Raw genomic sequence first — 17,501 nt, 5'->3', positions numbered from 1 at the left:
GGTCACTGTGAGAAGCTCCTCCTACACCTGCAAGTAGCAGGGAGAAGGCTGTGACTCCGGCTTTAGAAAGGTCTGGCTTTATCTTAGTCTGTATAACAAGTGTAAATGCTGATGCTATTGCTGGTGCTTTCCATGCACCATGGTGCACGGTGAAACATGTGTCTTCCTACTGGTGATTATTGTGCATAATTGAATGGACAGAATCATCTAACTGTACCCAGATAATTGACCAGGAAACTGGAACCCTGGTATTAGGAGCCTAATGAGGAATTCATAATATATAAAACAATATTTATTTATTTTTTTGAGGGAGTAGAAAGAATGACAGACTAACAAAAGGGCAGTAAAGGGAAAGGAAGAACTGGGTGAAAACTTTGAATGGTTAGAGAGGACGCTATTATGATATGAACCAATTTCTAGCATTCAAGGCATACAGTGAACTGTTTTAATTTTTCAACAACAATGCAAGTCATGTAGGCGCTCATAAAAACTTAAAAGCTCTTTTTAAAATAATAACATGCATTTTACATGTACTATATGTACTTACTCTCTCAGAGTGCAAGTTATTTATCATTCTTGTCTAAGCTAATAGTCCATCTCTTTCTGGATTGCAAAGTTTAATTAACTTCTGTAGGTGTTACAAGGAAAATTATGCCTAGCTGAGTCTAAAATCCACATTCTTGAATGTAGGGCATTTTTAAATGAAGATGACTGATGCACTTTTTGAATAACAACTTCATGTTTTTCTGCTTCATACAGAGCAATAGCATTCCAAGTTTAAAGCCTGTAGAATCCAGACAAATAACACACCTTTCTCTCTCTCATCAAGATGCTCTGATGAGGACTATAGCTAACTCTTATAACTGTAACTTTTGCTCTGCTACTTAAGGCTGATGAGTTTGAGATACTGGTCACAGAAAAGATGGCAAAAATTTAGTAGCCTAGTGGGCATTGTACGTGATGGGGAATTACAAGATTAGACAGTATTTTTGGGTCTTCATGTTGCTATCACCACCAAAGCACAATTTGTACAGAGTTTGAACTGAGTGATGAAGTGCAAGAAGGGGTAAATCTCCAAAGCAAAAAGACAAAGATGCTATAATCTCTTAATAATGGTACTGTCCCACACCATCAAGCTTATTTTGGCATCTTACTTAATGCATAGCTTCAGGAAGGTTATCACAGTTAAAAATACCAGTAGAAACATAGTTCATCCTTCTGCTCTGAATTGAGCTGCATGACCAAAATTCAGGCAGAGCCACATATGCTTAAAGGACTCTTAGCTACAGCCAGAAATGTGGGCCATGACAAAAAAGATGAGTCCTTCTCCTCTGGTGAAGTCCAATATCATAGTAGGGGAACTTGGTGGAAGACAAATATGAATTGTGAGGGCTTACACTAAGCTGGAGTGTTTTTAATAGCATATCACCAGCCGGTGTGCATTTTTCACTTGTCAAAGTGACAGTGTTTTTTTATCTATCTGTGTGTTCATGCTAAGACATTAAATGCAAGACAGCAGGATTTGGCACTTTCACTGCATTGGCTATGGATTGCAATACACCTATTGTACTTTTGCTGCAGGTGCAGTCACCTTACATCTCAGAAAATCTGCCTTCCTATTCTAATATGAAATAAAACATGACTTCTCAAATACATATGCTAAGTATGTCAGTGACCCACAACTGCACATCTGGAGGGCAGGTAAATCTTAACTCAGGCAAAACTTGTGCCTGATACTGAATTGACTGTTTTTCTAGTGACGTTAAAAAAAAAAAAAAAGTTTTGCTATATGGGTTTTTAGTGTGTTAGTCATGAGCATTTATGAATAGCATTTCCTGCTTTAGTAATCAACTTACATAGGAAAAGAGAATGAGTATGTGACAAATTATTGCATCTTATTTACATTTTTAGCATTAAATAACTCTGAAGGTATCAGTAGAAGCATTTAAAGGAAGGTTTTGACAACAATCCTGTACAAAATGCAGTGAAAATACTTTTGATATTTAGCTAAAGGAGATTGCAAGGACATAATTTGAGAAGTGGAGGGTGGAGTTAAAAAACATACCTCACCCACTGCAAAAATGCCTGGGCTGTTCTTTGCCTGTGTTTTAGAGTGCATATTAATAGGTCTCCAATAACAGGTATCTCTTGCTCTGCAAGTAGTAAATTGTCTTGTCATGTATTGTCTTTATCATCAGGAATAAGAAAAAATTCACTGGCTTTTTGCACAGATGAATGCATGTTTACAGAGCATTGATCCCAAAAGTCACGATATTTCACCCTCGGTATACAAATGTGGTACTGATTCAGACAGCCAGCACCATGCATAACTGCATATAAATTTTGCATTGCTAATTAATGGTCTGGTTTTAGTGCTGTGATTCTGTGCTTCACTATTGTGATACACAGGACACGGATGCAGTGTCAGTAAGTGCTCTGGGTTATTTTTCAGCAGCTACCAGTTGAATATCCACTGCTCCACAGTGCTGGCTTTCTTGATTTAAGCACCTCCTGGAGCAGTTACGTGTCTTTGCAAACTGTTTATGTAATTCTAATAATGACAATGGCAGACTGCAGGCTGCAGTTTAAAGTGCAAATATACAATTTAGTTCCTTAACTTTTGCTAATCTCCAGTAGGCTTTTAGGTGGAATTTTTATTGTGCTTTTTAGATCTTTTGTCTTTTCTGATTTCAGTTAGATTAAGCACTTCATATTCACATTTGGCTTAGAGAAATAAAACTTATGTGATTCTTTTGCATAGCAGCATCAAACTTGGAGATGAGAGGGCTGGTAAATTTCATCCTTAAAACAATTGGGGGTGAAATCTTGGCTGTGTTTAAATCTGGCAATGTTCCAGTAATTTCATGTGAAGCTATTCACCTCTACTAAATACTTCAGATCCTAAGGGCTCTGTAAGTTGTTGCATAAACATTATGTAGTTAAACAATGAAAAAAAACACTCCCAGTTGCCTTTAGAATAGGGAAAATCTTCACCTAAGGTAAAATCTTTGCTGCCAGGTTTCTGAGGGAGAAGTTGACAGAGATAATCCAGCAGTGATGGAATATTCTGGGATTAATTAGACGTGGCCTAGATACACATGAGGCAGTATCAGAGCTGACCTAAATGTTGGGAGGAAGAGTGCCTCTATCTCCGACTTTCTTCTAATCAGCCCTGACACCAAAGACTTGGCAGGGCAAGTTTGGAGAGACTGGATATAAACCTGAAAGAGAGGCAAATTGTTACACTCATTTTCAGTCATATTATAAGTCTGCTTATTTAAATCTAAAATGTTTTGAAGACATGTTCACTTCCTGTATCCTGGAGGTTAGTAAGAAGTCTTCCAGGTTTTTCAAGCAGTTAGACAACAATCTACAAAAGTCCTGCTGTAAATCATCATGCTTTAATTGAATATGAGGTTTTCCTATCATGTCTGCTTTGTCCCAAAGCACCATTTGCAGGAAAAAAGAAAAAACAATTAATTACACAGACAATGTGTTCATTTTGGGATATATACAAAAGTCAGAGTTGTTGATAGTAAATCAGGAATTAAATAAACTTCACTTAGGGCTAAGGTTTACAGGAGCAGCTTTCACTACTCAAAGGATCAGTGAATAAGGCAATAATAATATAAGAATAAGTGAATAAGTGAATAAGAATCAGGGAATAAGAGTAAATCATTGATTCTTCAGTTTAATTTGAAGTAATGTTAATTGGATTAGTCTTCTGCTCTGTAAATATGCTTTTCAAATTGAAACAAGTGACCTTTTTTTTAGGGACAAAACTGTACATCAACCTTTTCCCACTTATTCTGTAAACTCTATCTAAACCTAAAGGATATCCCTGATTTAATCACACTACTCAGAACAAAGATCTAGTTAAGCCAGAGTAAAAATAGAAGTACAGTCTAGAGATCTGCTTCTTGCTAATTGCACACATGTGGGAATTTATAAAAGTTTTTAATTCAACTACTCAGCCAACTAGTTTTTAAATCATTGCAGTTTGTCATGGATTCACCCCAGCCAGCAGCCAAGCCCCACACAGCTGCTCACTCACTTCCCCACCAGCGGGATCAGGGAGAGAATCAGAACAGTAAAAGCCAGAGAACTCACGGACAAAATAATAAAAAGATAACAATTTGAGGGGGAAAGCAAAAGCCAAGCACACAAGCAAAGCACACCAAGCATACACTGCTTCTCATGGGCAGGCAGGTGTTCAGCCATCTCCAGGATCCCATCAGATGTAACAGTGACTTAGGAAGATGAACAATATCACTCCAAATGTATCCTCTCTTTATCCCTCTTCCCGCTTTACCTACTGAGCATGATGGCACATGGTCTTGGGGGTCAGTTTGGGTCACCTGTCCTGGCTGTGTCTCCTCCCAGCCTCCCATGCACCCTCAGTCTCCCCTCCAGCCTGGCAGAACAGAAACTAGAAAAGGCCTTGGCTCTGTGCAAGCCCTGCTCAGCAATAACCAAAACATCCCCACATTATCAACCCTGTGCTCAGCACAAATCCAAAACACAGCCCCATGCCAGCCACTGTGATGAAAATTAACTCTACCTCAGCCAAAACCAGCACAAACTGTTATATATTAGAAAAAGAGGGGTGAGAGATCTGGAAACCTGCAGTATTTGAAGATGGATGAGATCCTGCCATTATCACACTTACTTGTCATGGGTGACTGTAAAGCAGTGGAGTTCGGCTTGCCAAGATGATGACTTTATTACAATACTTCACTTTCATTTCAATATCTTTTTGACATGTCTAATAATTTTTTCCCTTTAATTGGTTGGGTTTGGGTTTTTTTTGGTGAGTTGGGTTTTTTTTGGATTTTTGGGGTTTTTGTTTTTTTGGGGGAGTTTTTTTTTTGTTTGTTTTTTGGGGGGTTTGTTTGTTTTTTGGGTTTTTTTTGTTTTCTTGTTTGTTTGGGGTTTTTTTGGGTTGTTGTTGTTGAGCTCTCAGTTTGGGAAAAAGATGGAAAGCATACTAAAAAAAAAAATTGAAATCATTAACTATATTAATAGGGGAGCTAAAGCAATAAAAGCTAGAAGTCATTTAATTTGTACCAAGTAAGGATATCTGTCTGTAGCTTTGGACCTGAGAAAAGGGGAACTACCAGAGAATTCTGCATCTACATGGTGCACTAAAGGCCCTATGAAATCTATTTCATTATGATTATATTTAGTAGAAGACTTGAATGTGTGCAGTGTTATGATACAACAGCTGCTATTGCCTGCAATTCCCACAAAACATGCCATTTATAAAGGAATCATCTCATTGAATTACTAATCGATACAACTTGGTGTCAGACAATACATAATAGAAATAATCTACTGTTGGAGAATTTCTCTCCAAATGGCAGTTTCCTAAGAAAAGAGGCTGCTCAGCATTGTGGTGTTTGTTTCCAACTACCAATAACATTGGACTTACTGTTTTTGAAATCTGGAAAGAATTTAGAAAGCTTGGAGCTGCCTAGAAATGCTTTTGTGATTCACTGCTGCTAAGAACCTTAACTTCCAGTTACCAATTTGTGATATATACCACATCCTTTATATGGCTAACAGCAGTAGTCTTGCTATCATTCTCTGTTGCAAACAGCATTCCCATTCCCCAGGACCCCAGTGTGAAAATCAGTCTGGCAGAACGCTGCAATGTTATTCAGTGTATAAATCTATCTATTGGGCTGGTCTTTTCCAGTAATTATTCATGGACCTTTTATGCATTTATGTAAAATGAGTCAGGCCACTTTTTCTGAAATGGTGACTAAGCTAAGGAACAAAAACATATCCTGGTTTTAGCATCTAGTCAGTGTTGTACATCCACACTTTTCCATGTAACCAATTTTGAGTCTCTTTTTTTATTTGTCTGTGAAACTTCCTAAGGCTTTATCTTGTGCAGATTTGACACGTTTGCTTTATTTAACTTTTCTAATGCTTTACAAATGCTTCATATCTTCAGCAGTTAGGTTTTGTTTAATTTTGAACATGGCAGAATACATCCTGAGAAGAATTGTGTCAGACTCACTGAACATTTATAGCTGATAAATGATACTGAATTTATAATACTCAAGTTGCCGGTTATTTGCTAAACTGTCAACAGTTTATCACTAAATAACAAAATTCCTAAGAAATACAGAAATCTAATTAATTTACAGTTGTAAAATTTTCAATTTTTTCTCTCAAAGGCATTGTGGTTCTTGTTCAGACTGACAATTTCATCAAATTAACTCCACTAATTTACAATAGTTGAAAAGTCTTTTGGAAAATAACTCAGCATCTGAAATTGTGGGTGTTTACAGCATTCACTTTTTCAGCATAACAGAAATTGCAGCAACCTATTTCAATTTTCTCTGCCCTAGATTCAGGAAATGATGCAAGTTAATTTCTGTTTGAAATGCTCAGAAGTATGGCACCTTGGAAAAGGAAATTTTCCAGACCTGAGACTGGTCTACGTATATGACTACTCATACTTTTGTCTGACTCAAAATACAGGTGAGAGTTTCTTTGAAAAGTGATTAAAAACATATATTTTACTTTTTAAATGGCAACACCGTGCTCAGAATCATTCCAATTCTTCTCATACTTAAATGAAACGCCCACGTAACAGACCATCCCATCCACTATTTTAATGAGTTCTAAATCTGTCAAGGATTGTCAACATTCATCAGTGTGGATATTTTGAGGACTTGTAGGTGCAAAAGAAGTTAATTTTTTTAGACAAAAGCAGTATTAATAATACAACATAGTTCATAAACATTGACTGGTACTCATTATCAGAAAGGGTAGCTGGAAAAAAAATCATTTTATATTCCAATCTTCTAGACACTGGTAGAATCCAGACCAGTGCAAAATAATGAGCGTGCTTACTGTTGCTGTGTGGGAAAAGAGAAGAGGAGCTAGAGGTGAGACTGCAGGAATAAAACAGACTAAGTAGGCATGACAGGAGTATGGGGGCTAAGTGTAATGACAGGAACTTCATAACACATTCTTCATAAAAGTGACAGGAAAAGCAAAGGAGGCGAACAGCACTCTGCCGAAAGCATCTATTCAAATGCTGAAATAAAGAGGGATAATTTTTGGTAGGACATGCATGGCTAAACTGCCGGCTTAAAAAAGAGAAGGATAATTGGGAATTACAGGAAGAATGGTACTAAAGACTGGAGATCATGAACACAAAACAGTGAAGATTTAGCAATCATAGTCTAAGTTGCAAAAGCATATATTAAGTAGTCCCTAGAGGCACTTATTTGATTAAAGTACTTTTAAAACAATCTCAGAAATTAAGACGAATTTAAAATCCTGTACTTTAGTTCCTTTTTGTCAGCTCTGAGGTTAAATATACATACATTGTAAATATTTAGGGCATAACTTAATATTCATCATAATGTATGCCAAACTGTGCCCTTTGGATTATTCCTAGCAGTGACCACCTTCTTAATCCAAAATCTCTCTTCAAATCCTTAAATGCTGGGAATGCTGTCAGAAGGGAGTATGCGTTTAACTTAAAGTGAGGGAGACCTGGCCAGGCATCTTCAGCCACACGTTGAGCTCCTACCTTCTTAGATGAAAACTAGAGAAGGTGTGTCTTGGGTTCCACCAGGACACCCCAGGACTCTGATATGCAGTACTAGTAAATCTGCTGTAGGGCTAAGACACTGCAGGAGCTTTTCATAAGTGTCAATGGCTTCACCTCAGATCCAAAGTAACAGTGCAGAAAGCAGCAAAGGCTTTATTCAGAGATGACCATCTAAATGGAAGGTCAGGATAGGAAAAGAGATTATATGAAGCTGGAAAGTTTGATTGGTGCTGCTTGTGTTGAGTGTGTACTGTTCAGGAAGGCAACTTTCTGCCAGCTGGCACTTTCCAACACTTCCTTTAATCAAAGCATGACCAAGTTTGCCGTTACGTAAACCCCAGAGTGTATCATGTAGAGAAATACTACACTTAATGATGTGCTGGTAGTTATATCTGGAAACATCCAAGGGAAATGTAACTGTTTGAGGTCTCAAATCCATTTGTCACGGTTTAACCCCAGCTGGCAACTAGGCACCACACCACCTCTCACGCACTCACCCTCAGCAGGATGTAGGCGAGAGCTGGAAGGGTAAAAGTGGGAATACTTTTGGGTTGAGATAAAGACATTTAAATAAGTAAAGGAATAGCCATGCACACAAGCAAAGCAAAAAAAGGAACTCGTTCACCCCTTCCTATGGGTAGGCAGGTGTTCAGCCATCTCCAGGAAAGCGGGGCTCCATCGCACCTAATGGTGACTAGGGAAGGCAAAACACATCACTCCAAATGTCCCTCTCCCTTCCTCCTTCTTTCCCCAGCTTTCTATCCTGAGCATGATGCCATATGCTCTGGAATATCCCTTTGATCAGTGGCAGGCAGCCCTGTCCTCTCCCAGTTCCTTGCATACCCTCAGCCTCCTGTCTGGAGAGATAGGGTAAGGAGCACAAAAGGCCTTGATTCTGGGCAAACCCTGCGCAACAACAACCAAAACATCCTGGTATTGTCCTTTCCAGCCCAAAACCAAAATGTAGCCCCATACCAGCTACTATGAAGATAAACTCTACCCCAGCCAAAACCAGCACACCGTTGCTAATTTCAAAGATTTAATTTCAAACCTATTTACATGACAAAAAAAAAACAACCCTGTTGTGTTTTGTGCTCTCTGCACTAAGTAGAAATAAAATTTGGTCTCTGAACTGCAGATTTTATGTAGAAGAAAAAGAAGAAAACCCTCAAATGAGCAAAATGTGAGGTTTTATGTAGAGTGAAGCCTTTACAGCAGCTTATGGAGCTTTGTAAAATGTGACTTTCACCTTGAGAGGTACAAAAGTCTGTAGGAATTTCCTTTCAGACTTTGCATTCTGAACAAAGTGGTATTTGTGGTCAGATACTCAGGACAAGAGTTAAGGGGTAGATCCACATCCAGACACTCCTCCCATGCAAGCAACTCCGTGAGGTTTTGACACTGGTTAGTGACCCTGCTCCAGACACCATCCCCCAAATCCCCATCTACACGGCAACTGCATGGCTTAGGGGATTGGTAATCGGATACCTCACCTCCAGGTCACCATAGGTCTCTGGTTCAAGAGCAGCAAGGCTTTGTAATGAGTTAAATGCCATTGCATATTTATTTGGAGTCATACATGGAGAAGTGAACATATGATTTCTGTGTGACAAGCAGTAGATGTCCACATACAGATACAAACATTGTGACAGTTGCCAGCCTGTTTGAAATATTTGAATGACTCAACATCAATCTAACAGAAACTGATTAATTCCCTAATAACAGAATTGTGGTTTGTTTTAATACTGCCTGTATAGTAAAAACATCATGGTTTATATATATTTATATATTATGTATTTATTTTACTTTTATATCTACTTATATTTTTATATATAAATTTATATTTACTTACATTTTGTACCTGAGTGAAACTAAAGCCTGTGTTTAACCCTGCTTCTTTTTCTCTCCAGGTTGTAAAAGACTTTGAAAAGTGGTTTTGAATAGAGAATTTTGAATAGAATTGGAGGCAATCCAAAGCCAAATTTAATTTTAATTTTTTTGTCTTAGCTGATACAAATTCAACAAGAGAGAAAATATGTTCTGTAGGTCTTCTTAGGCACTTTACTAGATAGGAGGAACTGTAAGTGCAGAATTTGAAACTTCAGCACATCCTTAATGAGAATACAACTGAAATAAAGCTACTTCAGTAGCTTTAAAGGTCAGTATTAACCTAATACTTCTGGAGTCAGACTGCATGACCTGTGCGCGAGAAGAAAAAAAGGTAGATGATGCTCGCTGTTGAGGAATGAGGGCAGGCAGGTATAATGGTCAAACAGAAACATGACACCTTCTCCAATCTGTTGTCATTGGTGGTTCCGGCAGAGAGAGGGGCTGGCTGGCATGAACACTCTGTCCACTGGCCCGTACTGCCTCCAAGGGGCATCAGCTACTTCTCTTTCGGGATAAAACACAGGGGGCTTTAAAATTCCTGGTACAGAAGCCATTGTCCTAGGATAGCTAATGGGGAGTTCACTGACAGCGAGACTTCGGGTATCACAAACCAAAACAACAAAGCTCTTGATCATCTTCCAAGGATGTAGCTTTCTATGAAATCACAGAGGCATGGTTTACCTTTTTCTATGGCTTCATGCAGAACCTGTACCTCCATATAAAAAAAAATCCTCAAACCCAAATCCAGTTTTGGCAGGCAGCCTTACAAATGTAAGCTCTCATCATATCAACTTGCACGCAGCGGGCTCTGTCCCCACCCCTCTCAGCTCTGAGGAGCAGCAGCAGAGCAGTATCACCAGCAGCAGTATCATCTCATGGCTGTACCCTCCACGCAGTGCTATAAGTAATATTTTTTTCTCACTTTTCATGAGTGTGCTGAGAGCAACAGCATAGGACATTAAAAAGGGATGCCAAAAATGAAGAATGAAACAACATGAGGAAAGAGCACTGTTTACTGCAATAAAGTCTCCCTAAGGAATGAAGGAAGAGCTGGGGAGATGCTTCTATACTTCTTTGACAGCCTACTGACCTTTACAGTTTACAGCCCCAACTTGCCTTTTCCTTCTGAGCTCAGCAAGCATGGGGATCTGTTCAGAGCTGGGCACCTCAACTCTGTGTGTTTCCCATCAAAAAAACCCCTAACTGTCCCTCCCAGCCCTGCGCAGGTGTTGTTAGCTACCTGAAAACTGTCACCTAAATCTTTGTGTTGAGGTATTTGTGTGGTTGCTGCAACTGCAGACAGGGAGGGGACTTTGGGGAAAGCAGTTCTGTGCTCCTGTGGAAGTCACAGGGCTGTGCAAACACTTGTAAGAATTAGAGCTGTTGCTCATGCCTTAAACACTGCATTTGTTTACATCTCATACCTTGATCTTACAGAATGGGGAAGAAAAAGAAAAAAAAAGACATCACGCAGTGCTATAGCACGAGTTATATGAATAAACAAAGACTTTTGTGTCTAGGTGTGTCCAACTACAAAGGTCACTCAGGTGTAGGCGTTTTTTTCCTCCAAAGTTATCCTGTTCAAGGTGTAATATCCTGTTTCATTTCTTCAGTCCTTATCATTGAACGTTAATGTTAAAATTCATGGATCTGATACCTTCCCAGTGCACATAAGAAATAGAACAGAAAAACATCAGAACAAGGGTACAATACTGAATACACAGAAAAGACTAAAGTAGTATTACATTGGAAATACTGTTTTTGCATCAGTCTGGTTTTTGGAGAGATTACATTATCAGGTTTTCTGTGTGTGTGTGTGTGTGTGTGTGCGTTGCACGTGTGACATTCTTTCAAAGGAGGAAATAGGATGCCTTTTAGTGCAGAAAATTAGTAACAAAGTAGCACACAAGCTGTGGGGCTGATAGCATCTCTGTAATCTTGTACTTAATCGGCTATCCCCAAGAAAAATCTGTTGACTTTCCAGTTCTACTCTGCCCAGGCTGCACACAACAATTAATGGGCCTGCGTTAACCTACGCCCGTATGACAACCCCTGAAGTTAAATGTTTGCACCTTACAAGTCGGTGCCCGAGCAGCGCTGCCCACCCAACTGGGAAATCTCAAACCCCAGTGGAGCTGTCCTACCGCTCCCCGTTTTCCCGGAGGGCTGCTGGCCGCGCTCCGGGCGGAGCAGGTGCACGGAGGGCACGCCCGGGGCGGGGGCAGGAGCGAGCGGCGGCCCGGGGCGAGGCGCTCCCGCCCCGGTGCGGGGCGGCCACGTGGAACCGCGGCTCCCGCGGCGGCCACTTCCTGCTCCGCATCACCCCGGCCGCTGCGCCCGGCGGGGAGGCAAGCGAACAGCCCGCAGCCTACCGGGGCGGCGCGGGGGAGGCAGAAAAAAAGAGGGGGGAAGGAAGGAAAAAAAAAAAAAAAAAAAAAAGAAAGAAAGTTTGTACGTGCGGCGGCGGCGAGAGGACAGCCTCCGCAGGCGGGCGGCTGCCGGAGAGCAGCGGCGGCCGGGGGAGGCGCGGGGGCGGGGGGGCCGTGCCGGGCGGTGCCGCGGGGGGGGGGAGGCGGCCGGGGCGCGGGGCCGGGCGCTGCGTGCGCGGCGGCGGGAGGCAGAGGGCGGGCGGGAGGATGCGGCTGAAGCTGGGCTTCCTGCTGCGCGCCGTGCTGCTGGCGGGCAGCTTCTTGGGGCTGCTGCTGCTCTGGTCCTCGCTGTCGCCCCGCGCCGAAGAGCCGGATCTCCCGGGACGGACGCGGGTGAGTGCGCGGCCGCGCCGGGCGCCGGGGCGGGCGCGACGGAGCGGGTGGCGGGGCCGCCGCCCGGGATGTGACCGGAGGCGGCTGCGGGCGGGCGGGGGGCGGCTGCCCGGGCTGCGGCCTGCGGAGCCTTGCAGGCCCGAGAGGGGAGCGCGGAGCGGCGGGGCCGGCCCCATCCGGCCCCCGGAGCCGGCGTCCCTGCCCGGGCGGCGGCGCGTCCTGGGGCTGCCCGCGGCGGGGCCCGGGGGCGCCGTGTTCCGAGGGTGCCCGGGCGGCCGAGCCCGGCCGAGGTCCGGTCCGCGCCGCCCCGCCCGGCTCGGGGCCGCCGCAGCCCCCCCGCCCGCCGGGAGCGCGCCGCCGCTATCCGCCACCGGCGCGGTGCTGCGGGCAGCGTCCCGCCGGGGGCCTGCCCTCCCCGGGACCTCACCGCCGCCCGTGCCCCGGGCACCCGAAACGCGTGGGATCGTCTTCCCTTTGGGGGTTTTCCATCCCTAAATTGCCGCGCCGGTGCTCCCTGCGTAAGTGTCCTGCAAAGGTCCCCCAGAGCTTCAACAAAGGGTGCAGGTGTTCCCTCGCCAACTCACCTAGCTGCAGCGGATCGGCTTCCCGACGCTTTAGTGACCGAAGGGAAGGTTTGGCCGAGGAGAAGCAGCAGATCGGGTAATTTAAGAGCAGAGCACGGAAAGCCAAAAGGCGCTGGATTTGCCCAGCTGGTGGTGCAGGTCTCCCATGCCGAAAGGGTGGGAGCACAGGTGATATGCGAGGTGGGCAGCGCTTCAGCTAACTTCCAGAAATGCTTCAGGCGGTCAGACGGACAAATCTGCAGTATAAGCCTTGCCATGGCCTTGTATTAGTCAGGTGAAAATAATCTGACCCTTTGACACCAGGGTCTTAGAAGGAGTCAAAGTAATTCTTCCGTTTTCACCAGATGTTTTAGAGCTCAGGAACATAACTGGACTTAAGGAGATCTGCTTGAAGTAAGATTAGCCAAGATTAAAATAATCTCGGTAAAGTCATAAAATTTTCCAGTGATTATCTTAAAGAAGGATCTTTTATTATGTGTTCACTAATGATCTTGGTCCTCTCTAGTGGGCTGCTTTGGAAAATTGTGTAAGGCAAGTGAGTTGACAGAACTCTTGTTTTTGAAAACTGGAAATTACTTTGGACTCCTTCAGCAGATGCTCTGTCTTCTGAAGCTGTTACAGTTTGCTGTATCTTGGCAGTTACTGCTGAGATAATAGGCCATAGCGGTTTTTTTGAAGATAAGCAGTTTATTAAGTGGTGAAATTTCTGTAATCTGTTCTTCTAGACACAAAGTGGGATTTTCTGTGTGGAAAAATCTTCAGGAATTTATTTGTATACCTCCAAAGAATATGTCAGGCAGTAGACATTTTGCATCAAAATCGGTCAAGTTACTTGTCCTGCTCAGGAAAGGACTATGAACAGACATTCAAAGTGACAATCTCAGGGAACAAAAATGTTGTTGCATTGCTCTGTAGGGCAGTGACCCTCTTCAGATGCTTGTTCTGGGGTGACCACTGAAGTACTGTAGCCCTGGTATGCTTGTGCTGTATCAGTTTACTCAGGTGCTGTAATGCATCATGCGGTCCTTTCTCATGAGCCTAAAGGCTTTTGCTCAGAGTCCTTCAGGCTGAACCCTTATATCCACTTCCCTTCACAAGTGAGGTCTAATTCAGAAGTCTTTTTTAGTGAGTTTGTGTACCAGTAAAGGAATTGCAAGAGTTTTTACAGTCCTGCCCTGATAAAGCAGCATTCTGTCTTGATTACCTGGTCTTGACTGGAGGAGGAAATATCCATGACAGCCATCTCAGGAAATAATTCAGTCTTTGTTGAGAACAAATACAATTATATTGAGTAAACACTGTCAAATATGAAATCTAAACAGAATATCTGATTCATTAGCTAGATCAGCTGTTTCCTTGCCATTGTGATATATATGAGAGTAACACATGCTGCTTCATCATTTTCTGAGAAACGTTATTGTTACTACTAAATTCATGTTTTGGGTTGGAGTGCTTTCCACTTCAAAAGCTGCTCAGGTAAAGGATATGAGTTAAACAGTAAACATATGACTGTGTTTCCTACTAGCAGTGCTCTGGCATATTACTGAGAAGCTATCAGAGGCCAGGAATATGTCCAGAGGTTAGGGCCTGCATCCCCTGCATTGTGTTAGGAGAGGCAGAGCTGACCCCAGAGCTGAGCTTGTATCTTGGAGTGTGCTCCCTGCAACACCTGGGAACAGCGTGTGCCTTGCTACAGCCTCAGCATAAGGAAAGTGGGAGTTTAATCTTAACTGCTTCTCAGAAATGCAGTGCTGTGCTCTTTGTTCAGTTGTAGAAATGTGTGTGTTTGCTCTGTTGTCAGTTGCCCAAAAGTTTGTTAAGATAAAGATGACACATAAATCTTCCCATACAACACCCTCCTCCCTTTTCTTGCACTAAAAGCTCTAACCAACAAATATGAAATTCCTTGTCAGACAGTACGAGCTTAAAATAGAATTTAGCTTTTTTAGCTAACTTCAGGCAGTAGCCTTTTCCTCTCTGCATTGTAACCATGGACACTTTTTAATAACACCAAAGCATTAAACATGCAAAGATGAAAAGATTTGCTGTATTGTTCTTTTTTATGTTTATAACCTTCAATGTTTTCCTGCTTGCAGTATCAGACAATAGGTAATACAGAAGATCTTTTAGTGTTATAAATATGTACCTTTAAAAATACATCCTTTCAAATATTGTGTTACCTTTTTTTCTTTTACTGATTCAAAATATTTCAGAGGTCTTTTGGAAAGTAAAAATGATTAATGTACAGAGAGTTTTCAAAACAAAAATGAAAGTGGAGAAGTGGTTGTTTAAGAAGTGGAAGGAAATGAGAACAAAGTGGTAATAACAGTAATGCAGATAGCTGGAGATAATGCCTTTCTTTCCAATAGAAGACTCTCACTCATTCATATGCAGAAGTTGGGAGGATGGAACTGTTCTCTGGGTAACCCCACTTGGAACTTCCTCTGAGAATCTATTTGAGGAAAAAGTGCTTGCGGGGTTTGGAGTGAGATTTTAAGTATTCATTTGCTCTATCAGAAATATCTAAAGACAATAAACTAACTGACCCTTAAGAACTTTCAGTTTCCGATCTAAATGAAATCGAAACAATGAAAATACATTAGGGTCTGTTCTCAGAGTCTTAAATGCATGCCTGCTTTTATGTAAGTAAGGATACCTGCTATCTGAGAGTGAGGATTGCAAGACTACCAAATATTTAGGTAGGGTCTCTATGGCTGTGAGAAAAAAATTATGTAGAATCATTGATTTGATTACCATGTTGTGTCTTTTGGATGATTTCTGATACCTTCTGGTCTTCTGGATCAAGGGGTCACAGTTCTAGAGACAGCAGGAAATTATTGAGAATCATAGAATCACAGAATATGCTGAGTTGGAAGGGACCCATCAGGATCATCAATTCCAGCTCCTGGTCCTGCACAGGACACCTCAGGAGTCACACCATGTGCCAATCACACCACTGAGGCTATTCATCCTAACAAGATTGCTGTAGGGATCCCAGCTACAGTATTTGTTGTTCTCCAGTGAGATGGGTTGCTAGTGATCAGCCGCAGAGGTACAGCCTTAAAGCTGCTGTTGTCAAGGAGTAGGTAGTACAGCAGGCAGAACCAATGGGCTGAAACAGTAAAGAAAGATTAGTTACTGAAAAGTTGAAAGCTTATTTAAAGGAGTAAATGTACTGTACGTCAACTTTAACTCTCCAAATGTGACCAATTACAAATGACCCTATTCATTTTTCTATGTGAAGGACAGTAAGGAGGAGTGTCCAGTGTGTTCCTAGGGTCCAGAGGGAGATTAGTAACATAGATTTTCTGGAAGTGTGTGCCTGACCTTGCACAAGGCAGAAATGAAGAAATGTAGTGATGAGATTGCTAGACCCACAAAATAAATTCCATAGTCTATCCTGCTCACAAGTGTAATGAGGAGAACTTCCTGAAAATTTGGCACAGGCTGCTTGGCCTTATATCTGGGAATCTGGTGCTTCAGATTTGAAGCCTTACAGTAAATTCAGTATTTTCCAGAGCCACTACACCTGAGCCACCAATAGACTTGCCATATATTGAAGGCATTTAATTTTCTGTAAGTGACATGACTTTACAGGGATTTTGTTTAGGTCTTACTTGTTTATCAATAGTTCTCAGACTTCCTGGACTGTGTTGCAGGGGTTTTTTCAACGTGTACTTGAACCCCTTCCTCCTACCACGCCTGAAAGTGTGTGTGTGTCGGGTACCAGATGTGCTTAACAGGAGCTTGTGAGGTCAGTCTCCCACCTCCCTGCCAGGACAACTCACTGTCCTTGCTGCCAGATGTCATGGCAGCCGTGCTAGAGTGGGGGAAGAGTGGTTGCCCTTGGATAGGGAGAGGAGCCTTTGCTGAGTGCCCTGGTCAGGTGGCAGTTCTAGCACATCCCTCTGGTTCAGGAAACCAGATGATGATCTTGCAGCTGGGGCTGTGGGCCTTCACCAACTGCCAAGTTTAAACATTACAATTCCCACATGGCCAATAGAAGGTGGAGAATTTATGATGTGGAGGCAGAAGCTTTAGGGGAAAAAAAAGAAGAAATAAAAGCTGAATGGACATTGCCTGAGCTTTCTGGTGACACCCCTTCTCCTCCACTTTAAGAACTGCTAATATCCTGTATACCTTGGCCTGATTGTCACTGAGATTTTAATGACAAATTGCAGACTGAACTTGAAGTGTTATTGTGGTTTAAATTAGATTCTTTGTGTGGAAATCCCAGAGGAAATTGTTTTCTTTCCCTTAAGGAGTAAGTGTGCTTAGAACAGAAACTGAGACACAGGAATTTGTAGTTGATATCATTACTGTAGGAAAGGCAGGAATTGAAATAAGATAAAAAAACTGATGTAAAAGGGACAGTGGTGTTCAGTACTGAATGGATTCGAGTTTTCTGAACTTGGAAAAAATGTAATGCATGGTGGTACTTAAGTGATTAAATGACAAAATAATCTCTCTCCAATTACTTTGTATAGTTATCTAGACATTGGTCACTTATTTAACTGGTTTGCCTTTCTGTAATTGAGTGACACCAACACAAAGGACACTGCATCAGTTCTGCTACTCTGGTGTTATCTGGAAGCTGAACACAAATCACTCATCAGCTGGGTTTGAAAAGCTCTGTACAGGTGCAGGGCTACACATGGCCACACTGCCTTCTACAGTCAGAGCTGTAAT

General features: G+C 42.2%; 1 protein-coding gene and 1 long non-coding RNA gene across 3 annotated transcripts in view; one reads left to right on the top strand and one right to left on the bottom strand.

Annotated features, from left to right (window-relative positions):
* Positions 1–13,013, bottom strand: part of LOC148184148 (uncharacterized) — a 74,437-nt gene extending 61,424 nt beyond the window's left edge. Inside the window, exon 1 of the long non-coding RNA XR_015772669.1 lies at positions 12,813–13,013. This is a non-coding gene — a long non-coding RNA (uncharacterized LOC148184148). The remainder of the gene's footprint in view (positions 1–12,812) is intronic.
* GALNT7 (polypeptide N-acetylgalactosaminyltransferase 7) overlaps positions 12,073–17,501 on the top strand; it is a 70,397-nt gene continuing 64,968 nt past the window's right edge. For both annotated transcript variants that reach the window (XM_005517624.2, XM_014263220.2), the window contains exon 1: positions 12,073–12,228. In XM_005517624.2, the coding sequence (XP_005517681.1) occupies positions 12,103–12,228 (126 nt within the window). In that variant the 5' untranslated portion in view covers positions 12,073–12,102. The remainder of the gene's footprint in view (positions 12,229–17,501) is intronic.

The sequence above is a fragment of the Pseudopodoces humilis genome, chromosome 6 (assembly GCF_049639895.1).
Source record: "Pseudopodoces humilis isolate 2021_Gansu_Grassland_sample_001 chromosome 6, ASM4963989v1, whole genome shotgun sequence".
Taxonomy (NCBI): Eukaryota; Metazoa; Chordata; class Aves; order Passeriformes; family Paridae; genus Pseudopodoces; species Pseudopodoces humilis.
Note: the sequence above shows the minus strand (reverse complement) of the source record. Positions and strands in the feature narration are given on the sequence as shown.